Source organism: Scleropages formosus, chromosome 17 (genome assembly GCF_900964775.1).
Source record: "Scleropages formosus chromosome 17, fSclFor1.1, whole genome shotgun sequence".
Lineage (NCBI taxonomy): Eukaryota > Metazoa > Chordata > Actinopteri > Osteoglossiformes > Osteoglossidae > Scleropages > Scleropages formosus.
In genome coordinates, this window is record NC_041822.1 from 7,894,077 (window position 1) to 7,904,086 (window position 10,010).

At 44.7% G+C, this 10,010-nt stretch overlaps 1 protein-coding gene across 1 annotated transcript; it reads left to right on the top strand.

Moving 5' to 3' along the window:
• The first annotated feature begins 5,240 nt into the window (after nucleotides 1-5,240).
• Nucleotides 5,241-9,062, top strand: meiosin (meiosis initiator). The gene is made up of 8 exons (XM_018759111.1): nucleotides 5,241-5,773; nucleotides 5,992-6,082; nucleotides 6,249-6,372; nucleotides 6,863-6,980; nucleotides 7,377-7,609; nucleotides 8,192-8,576; nucleotides 8,809-8,898; nucleotides 8,981-9,062. Exons 1-8 carry the CDS (start codon nucleotides 5,733-5,735, stop codon nucleotides 9,042-9,044), a joined length of 1,146 nt encoding a protein of 381 aa, XP_018614627.1. The 5' UTR covers nucleotides 5,241-5,732; the 3' UTR covers nucleotides 9,045-9,062.
• Nucleotides 9,063-10,010: the final 948 nt, after the last annotated feature.

Consider the following 10,010-nt stretch of genomic DNA (forward strand, 5'->3'; position numbering starts at 1 on the left):
CCTCACATTAATTTTCGGAGTTCCCGCTCGCTGGAAACGGGATTAAGAACACACGTCCGCCCTCGCGTCGAGTACCGGTGCTGGATACGTTGGGGGCGGGGCTTAGAGGGGCGGGGTTGAGCGAGGCGGGGCGAGGCACGGCGGGGCGGGGCTGTTCGCAGAGCCCATCCACAGCGATTGGCGTCCTCATATGTACACGTTTTCAGCGTGATTGTCTGTGTTAATGATTTTACATGCTTCACATACTGTAGATATAGGTTTTATTGTATACGGAGGTTCTCAGTCCTGGCTCCGTTGTGGAACGACCTACCTACCCCTCTTGCTTAGCACTGCTGAATCTTTGTCCGCATTTAATGCACGCTGTCTGAACCGTCCCATACGGAGTCGCGGGAGCCGGAGCCTAACACAGGGCGTAAGGCTAGAGGGGAGAGGATCACAAGGCACCCAAGGGGGACTCGAACCCCAGACCCGCCAGAGAGCAGGACCCGGGCGGGCCACCACATTTAATGTTTTAATGAACCGGACCCCGTATGGGACAAGCGGTTCTGAAAATGTGTGTGTGTGTGTGTGTGTGTGTGTGTGTGTGTGTGTGTGTGTGTGTGTGTGTATAATTTAAAGGGTCTTAAAACTGCGGACTCACTTCGCTCATTATCTGTAGTTCATGTAACTAAGGTGTAAATGTTCATGATCATGCTCCGATCAGCCTTTCACAGAGCCAAACCTGTAATGCAATGTAAATGGCCGACGATTTGAATGAGTTTTATTGCAGGTTTGATGAACCCTGTCTCACACCCCACACCCATTCAGACCCTCTTTCCACGAATCAATTAACACCTCCAACAACTCCCACCTTCCCCCCTCCTGCACCTTTGATCTGTGCAGAGGAGGTGCGTCGGGTCTTCGTCAAACAGAAGACAAGGAAAGCCAGGCACAGACAGTGTCTCACCGGCCTGCCTAAAAACCTGTGCTGACCAGCTGGCCCCGATCTTCACAAAGATCTTCAACAGATCACTGGAGATGTGCGAAGTTCCTTCCTGCTTCAAACGCTCCACCATCATCCCCATCCCAAAGAAACCCAAAATCACAGGACTTAATGACTACAGACCTGTCACCCTAATGTCTGTGGTCATGAAGTCACTTGAAAAACTGGTGTTGGACTACCTGAAAGACATCACTGGACCCTTGCTGGACCCCCTGCAGTTTGCTTACCGAGCAAACAGGTCTGTGGATGATGCAGTCAACATGGGACTGCACTACATCCTGCAACATCTGGACAAACCAGGGACTTATGCGAGAATCCTGTTCGTGGACTTCAGCTCAGCCTTCAACACCATCATCCCACACCTCCTCCTGTCCAAATTAACCCAACTCTCTGTGCCCACCTCCATCTGTCGGTGAATCACCAACTTTCTGACAGACAGGCAGCAGATAGTGAGACTGGGAAAATTCTCATCCAATACTCGCACGATCAGTACTGGCGCCCCCCAGGGATGTGTGCTCTCCCCACTGCTCTTCTCCCTGTACACCAACGACTGCACCGCAAAAGACCCCTCTGTCAAACTCCTGAAGTTTCCAGACGACACCACACTCATTGACCTCATCCGGGATGGTGACGAGTCTGCTTACAGACAGGAGGTCCAAGAGCTGGCTGTCTGGTGCAGTCATAACAACCTGGAGCTGAACACGCTCAAAACAGTGGAGATGATCGTAGACTTCAGGAGAAACACCTCAGCATTATCCCCACTCACCATCATGAACAGCACTGTGGCAACAGTGGAGTCATTCAGGTTCCTGGGCACCACCATCTCACAGGACCTGAAGTGGGAGCCCCACATAGACTCCATTGTGAAGAAGGCCCAGCGGAGGTTGTACTTCCTTCGCCAGCTGAGGAAGTTCAACCTGTCACAGGAGCTACTGATGCAATTCTACTCCGCAGTCATTGAGTCCGTCCTCTGCACCTCTATAACTGTCTGGTTCAGCTCAGCTACGAAGTCAGACATCAGAAGACTACAGCAGATAGTTCGGACTGCTGGAAGAATCATCGGCACATCCCCCCCCCCCAGCTCTTCAAGAACTGCACTCGTCCAGAGTCAGTAAAAGGGCTAGCAAAATCATTCTAGACCCCTCACATCCAGGCCACTTCCTCTTCGAACCCTTGCCATCTGGCCGGCGCTACAGAGCACTGAGCACCAGGACAGCCAGGCACAAGAAAAGTTTCTTTCCTCAGGCCATCTACCTCATGATCAGCTAAATCCCCCCCCCCTAGAGAGTAAACCAGTGCAATACATAATGCTATTTATATTTATAACTTTTTATCACATCATATCTCTTACTCACACTCCCTTGCATTTGTAACTAGTGACTATTTTTGTATATAATATGGGGGTACTGGGGGTGCAGTGGCGCAGTGGGTTGGACCACAGTCCTGCTCTCCCGTGGGTCTGGGGTTCGAGTCCTGCTTGGGGTGCCTTGCGATGGACTGGCATCCCGTCCTGGGTGTGTCCCCTCCCCCTCCGGCCTTACACCCTGTGTTACTGGGTAGGCTCTGGTTCCCTGCGGCCCCATATGGGACAAGGGGTTGTGCAAATGTGTGTGTATTGGGTACTGTATATTTTTCATCCCTTATTCACATACTCTATCTTCTCATCTATCTTGTCACTGTCATTCTGTCTGTGCTGTGGAAGTTCCTGTCACCAAGACAAATTCCTTGTATGTGTGAACGTACTTGGCAATAAAGCTTGTTCTGATTCTGATGTTTACACTCACTGTGGAGCGCGGTGTTCTAGAATAAAAACACAGCGAAGAAGGACACACAATTAGCACTCATTTTGAATGTTTATTTAAACACCAGCACACAGATAAACAACGCTCTCGGTCCGAGGACCCCTTTCTTCAAAGAGCTCCACCTTAAGGCTTAAGCCAAACTTTCGAGCCCATGTAGTTTGTTTCCTTCACCATATGCACTGATATTCATCACACAAGAAGTAGCTGCTCAAAACTTCACTAGAATATCGCCGATTCCTAATCACCTTCCCAATGAAAATGTATTGGTTTGTACACCTTGTATATATTAGAAACAATTGGCCAGCATTTCACCACAAAAAATACTTGATAATTGATTTAGCTTAGGGAAAATGGATTTTTCAAGGGAAAAAAATACTTTTATTGTACTTTAATCAACCAATCAATCGAATGAGTAATTCCAAAGGGAAATTCATTTTGGTTACAGGGGCATACAATGGAAAACCTGCATACATACATCCATACACATATATGTTCATACATAAACATATAAAGCAGCCAAACAAAGAAGGAAGCAATTCAGCAATAGCATAATCATACTGCTTTGATAACAACATAATCAGTAGAAGTCTTATATATAATCCTTTGGAAGACCAAGCTCAATCCAGTTTCATTACAGTTGATGTGCTAAATTTACATACGCTTGCTGAAATTTCAGCTTTTTTGATGTGATGACTAAACTCCAGACAAATTACGTCATACCTTTTTGATTTTTAATAAGTTCGTGTAACCAACATTATGTAAGTGAAATCCAGAAAAAAAATTAAAAATGCATCACTACTGAGCAGGTCCCGCAGGTCCTAAAAACACGCAAGCGCTCCTCAGTCTCTTTCAGCCACGCTGTGAATTTGAGCAGTGATTTTTATTTACATTGGTATAATTGAATTAAACCATGGTTTATAAAAGTGTGTCGAAAAACAGAAAGCCCCTGTCTTTTGTGCATACTTTTTTTTTGCCATGGAACGTGAGCAGGACGACACACCTTGGTGAAGCCTACATTTTTGTCTTTTGTGTACATGTATTATATTACACAGCATTTTTGTTTCTTTCATATACATTGCAGTTATATAGTATTTAATCTTCTACTTTTTGTTACCATGTGCAAGGCCGCTGCCTGTACTTCCAGAGCACTACCCCATGCCCCATTGAGGGGTCGAATCCGCCTCCAAAAATCATAGAGAGAATCCTCCACACGCAAACACATCACTTGATCATAATGTTCTTTAATCCCTATGGCAACCTTGTGTTAACAATTAGCATTTTGTTTCCTCAAGGTCTAAAGTTCAACCCCTTTGAACATTACAGCTTTTGTACATTTGAAAATTTTGAATTTCTCCAATAAAATATGTGATGTGAGACAGTAAAAATTAGCAGATTGTTTTCGTCAAACAAAGGAGCCTCGCTGGATTTCACCGGACGGACAAATCTGGCTGCCTGTGTGCATGTGTGTTCTTAGAAATGACCTCTCTGTATAGTCTAACCGCCACAGCTTTATTTAATTACGGACACAGGACGGGATGTCCTCTGGAAAATGAACTCCAGACCTTTCAGTAAGCAGCAGACTTATTATAACTAATAGCGTTTGCGCTCTCTCTATAGACAGCGTGATTCGACTTTGTGGAGGACACCAGGTCAGATTCCTGACTGCAGGCCTGGTAGAAAAGGGGGAATCATGGATACTCTGACAGTGGAGGGTAGAAGAAGAACCCCCGGACAAAACCACCTGGGCGAGAGAAAGGATGGGTGATCTGTGTCGATTCGATTTTGGCAGGGCCATAACCAAATCTATGGCAATCCTACAGAATGGTATATTGATAATGGGAAGAAGAATTTGGATCGTGGAAAAAATGGCTTTGGACTGTACATTCGGCTTTGATACGTTTTTGCTGTAGATCTCTATACAGTAGTTCTCACAGTATTTGAACAGCACAACCGGTCCATTACTGTCTTTGGTGTTTTTTTTCCCTTGGAAGGTGTGATCTCAGGAAATAAGCTTTTTGTTCTCTCTTTTTCCTCAGAAGTGTCAGTTTACGCCAACTATTATTCAATTCAGCAATAACGGTAACAATCTATATTAAGGTTGTCTATTTACCACGACAACCTTATAAAATAACCTGTTATAAGGTTGTCGTGGTAAACTAAATATAACTGACACTGAATGTATATTTCAGAACTATGCAATTATATTAATGTGTATGACAAAAAAAATACAGTCATTACTCGGCAAACATGCACTATATGACACTTTTATGAAGCGGTCCAAAAAGACGACTTGTCAAGGTTGTCTGTGCGGTATGAACTTGGATCGGTTTAATAATTTTCACCTTAAAATTTAACGGAGCACCACGGAAAGACCGCTTTTAATGAGTTATGAAGCAGGGGTTCTCCGAACTGTTGGAAATTGGAAATTCTTAACATGACAACGGTGGAACCAATCACGTCACAGATTGGAATCTGATCGTCCAGTCAAGCACTGCTCGGGTGTTCAGGACGTCCAATGAGCGACAGGGCAACATTCCTCGGCGAAGTTGCGCGAGCTTCCGTCCTGCGCTCGAGCTGGTATTAAACCGCTTCCCTCCAGAAGTGCACGACTAAACTGATGGTTTTCCATTTTGTACCGTTACGTCAGGATTTTTTCCCCCCCTCAATCTTAGTGATTTTCAGTCAATTTTAATGTGATCAGCTTGCGGGCTGAATAGAATTTCGAGTAAGCAAGTGTTTAACCAGCGCTTTTAAGTCGAGTCGCGAGATTTCCGCTGCTACTCTATGTCTTTAACGTGGAAATAACCGAACTGTTCTCCACTGAAGTTGTCGGCGGGCTGTCATCCAAATACACCAAAACAAATCAAATTTATTTAACGTTTTTGCTCAGTTCCCCCCCGCCTCGAATCATTAGTGTCCCTGTACCCCCTAGCGGCTGCAAAGCGAAAATGTCATATGGAGAAACAGAGAGAGAAGACAGAAGGTCAAGGTATTTCACATGCTATTACACGGTATTACCATTAATAAGAGCGTTTTACTTCTCTCACGTGCATGAAATTATGAGGAGTATAAAAATCTGAAAGACATAGGTGGTTCATAAACACGATTGGTGGTTTGTGCCCCGTTCTGTGTCATTTTGTCATTTGTACGTATCCTGATGTTTTTTGTAAAAATACCAGGTGGTATTATTTATTATTATTCCTGTAGGAGAGGGCAGCAAGATATTAATTTCCGCCTAAAAGAGATTGCAGCCATGTTGCCCATCCCTAATTACCTCAAAGGCCACACACTCACCAAGGTATTTCTGTCCTTCTTTTACTCCGACCCTGTGGTCCTTCCTGCAGCCCAGTCACCTGGTGATGCTACCTTGACTCTCCATCAATATGATAACGTATAGCGAGGGCCGCTTGTGTCGTCCTGGAGCGGCATCTTACTCTCTGTTTGTGTGCCTTGCTGACTCCTAGCAAGAGACACTGACCTGCCTGCTGTGTTACCTGAAATTCCTGGATAAACACATCCAAGAGCTGGAGAACAGCCTCCCTGCCGACTGCATTCCGAGGATTGGCGGCACACAGGAGGGAGGCACAGGTACCGCTGCTCTTCACCTGAAGGGATGCTACTAGACGTCTCATTTTCAGCATTATTCCTCATTGATTTAAACTGTCTGCTTCTCCCGGTAGGTTACCATACCCCTCCCTCATTGTTTGAACTCCTGTCTTCTTCAGCAGTGTAATATCTGGATATCCCTGTGTGTCTGTGTCTGGTTGACTGCGGTATGTAAGGGTTATGATGCAGACGGCTACTCCTTTTCAGAGCCCTTTCAGAACCTTGCAAACATGAGAACCCAAGAGTCAGTCCTATTCCATCAAAATCTTCAATTTGCAATGTAATAATAAATTGCAAACATGTGGATTAAAATTTCAGCCTTTCCTTTATCTTTTTAAGTGCTATAGACGTGCTATGCTGTGGCCACTTTGATAATTGTATTGATATTATTTCGCCGAGATTTCTGCAGGGATCCTCTCTGGATCTCCTTTAAATTTCTTACATCTAGAAGATGCTATTCTTACCTTCCCAGGAGATTGCATGCAGCAGGATCTCGGCTCGCTGGTGGAGAGTGACCTCTCTTCTGTGTCGGAGGGCCCAGCAGGCAGTGAAGACGGCAGCCCTGGCTGCAGTGTCCTCGACTCGCCTGGGTCAAGACAGCTGCTTTTTAACTCTTTTTTATCTGTTGATAAACAGATTTTATTCCAGAAGCTGTCTGCATGATTTTAAAATAAGCATTTCAAAATATTTGCTAGGTTTGCAAAGTAAATATTTGTAAAGTGTGCAGTGTCATCACAAGCACCTAAAGTATTCATTTTATTTCGCATTGTTATTACGTATTTAAAATATCTTGCACAAACCACAAGTTATCTTGCATATATGCCATTATAGCCCCTTATTAATTCTTCTTTTCTCATTTCACAGATAGACTGTACCTTTCTGTTCTTTACATGATGATCAAGTGTGATAATTCCTGAGATGTTGGTGTTTGCTGTGACCTTCACTGAGCAGTTCTGAATATGCATTATGTACTGTTTTCTCCTCAGAATGCAGTCTGTATTGTTGGAAGATTTTATGCTGGGATCACTCATCTCAGCAGATGAGGGAGTTGAAACTCTTGCTCTGGACTCTCTGGACAGATGGGGCTCCCAGCTGTCCCCAGTGCCCCACTCCAAGCCTGAGGCGAGCCTCAACCTGAGCCCTTCTTTCTTTGCCTCCCCCAGCCGAGACATCACCCAAAAACTGTTCCCGGAAACACAGGCGGAACAGGAGCTGCAAGGTGCGAGAATAGATAAATCTCACATTTACACTTATTCATTTAGCAGAAGCTTTTGTCCAAAGTGACGTACATCTCAGTAAAAGTACAATTTATGTATTACATTAAGAGAAGGAGACATAGCTGCAGACATGAAAGTCTCAAGCAAACCTAGTTTGTTGCTTACCACTTGCTGCACCGAGGTTCATCTTTCAAGTAGGTGCATAAGACACAGCATAGACAAATCCCGATACCCACACCAATTTTTTTCTTTTTTGTATTAAATGTTATAAGATACACAAATGAGCAAGTACAATGCCAGAGTAATGGCTGAATAAAGGTTGTATCTGGGGATGCTTCTGGAGTTACGATGCATGAACAGTTACAAACAAAATAATTACAGTTCCACGCAACGCTACATAAACACAACCGATTGTATCTACCAACCTGCACAGCTACACGACACGAATGCGCAACAGGAAAAAGCGGTAGCAAAACAACTACACTTACCAGAAAGACCACGAACAGCAGCGACGCACCTCCAACGCAAAATATAATGCATATTTATGATCTCAGAGCTTTGTATGTAACTTTTTTCCATTGCAGGTCTCTTTGAAGATGTCTGGCTCTGCCAAAAACCTGAGGCCCCAGACAATGCAGCTGGGCCCGGACACCTACCAGGTGACTCATCGATAGAGCCCAGCAAGGTTCCTTCTGAGGAGGAAGAATGTGGAAGCAGTGACACTGTTACACACATACAATCCCCTGTAACACTGGTGGACCAGGGGAGAGGCGAACCATCATCTGAGAGTGAGGACGGAAGTTTCAACTGTACACCCACCCATCGTGGACCCCAAAGAAGAAGAAGGCATTCAAACAGAAAGAAAAGGTTCAGCACTAGGGGACGCCCTCGCTCACAACCCAGCCCAAAAAAGAAGTGCATCAATGGCTTCATCATGTTCTGCCAGATCAACAGGAAGCTTTACCATCGGTGAGAGTCTCTAGGAACTGATTTTACATCTTATGTCAAGGGTGTGAGGGTTCTAATCCTGCCTGTATGCAGTTAACATGTTCTACTCTAGTTCATGTGTCCACCCATAATCCAAAAGCCTTATTGTTCAGAATTCAAGTCAAAATAGCAAAAAATGCTGATCTGTCCACAAATCTTTTTTATACGTAACATGTGTAACAGACACTGCATAGAGACTCTGCTTGTGTTCCAGTTCTTACCCTGGCACCCCATCCTCCACTGTCACCAAAGAGCTGGCTAGTCTGTGGCGCCTCATGTCCAAAAGGGAGCAACAGGTTTACTGGTCAGTATCTTAACTGGAAGTCACATGTAACAAGAAAATGTCATCAAGAATATTAACCCCCTTCTTACACTCATTGCTGTAGCAAGAAAGCTTGGCATTTCAGCCGCCAACAGAACCGCAACGTGAGGACGGAGTATGAAGCTTAGGATGTGGACGAAGAGCCCAGCTCTCTGTATCTACTGCTTTTCCAGTTTATGAAATTGGTTATTGCTTTGAAAATAGTGTTAATATTTATATCTTATTTCACAAAATAAAAGCATTTGTTACCAGTGGTGCTGGCTTAGTATGTATTATTTAACAGGTGTGTTAAAGTATGTGTTGTATTATTTTTCTCCCCTGCTGTATCAATTGAGTGTGGTTTCTACTCTAAGCTGAAATAAATGTTATAAAGCCTTGAAAACAGCATAAATCAGCAATTTTCAAACATCATTTGTTTTCCATACATATTCAGGACAAGAGTGTTAAAAAAATAGGTTACACAAGAACGTGGAGCTCTTTGCCCAAATCAGCAAATAACTTCCAATCCCATGCGTGACCCCACCTACCAGGGCACGTCTGCCTTGAAATAGTGCTACTCTTTTCTGCCTGCACAAAACCAATTGTTTTAGCTTCAAACAGGCAAGGAATTCACCACCTGATGCTTGCGAAACATGTAACAACTTGATTATGGCACCAAGTATAGCGCCCCTGCCCCAAACTAACCCTTACATCCTGACAAAATGTGCCTCGGTGTCACCACACCGCTACACAACTTACAAGAACCATCACCACCTGCCCACTGCTTAACATTCTGTGGCATCAGCAGCACATCATAAGTCGCTCCAACAATGAACTTAAGACAACTCACCTCCATAGCCCACACATCTTGCCAGCATAACTTCCCCCTCTCTGTGCCTTCCCAGTTGACCCACTGACCCTGCTTGACTAATGTGACGCCTTTGCACGGCTCTTCTCCTCTTCCTGCCTGTGAACCTGCTCAACAACCAACCCGTTTGTCTGCCTCCGGGGCAGCACTTCACAACTGCCGCATACGGCCAGAGCCAAACCCTGCCTTCCCCCTCTGCACGTGTCCAACCACATCCGACAGCATCAGTGTCCCTTTTGCGCTTTGG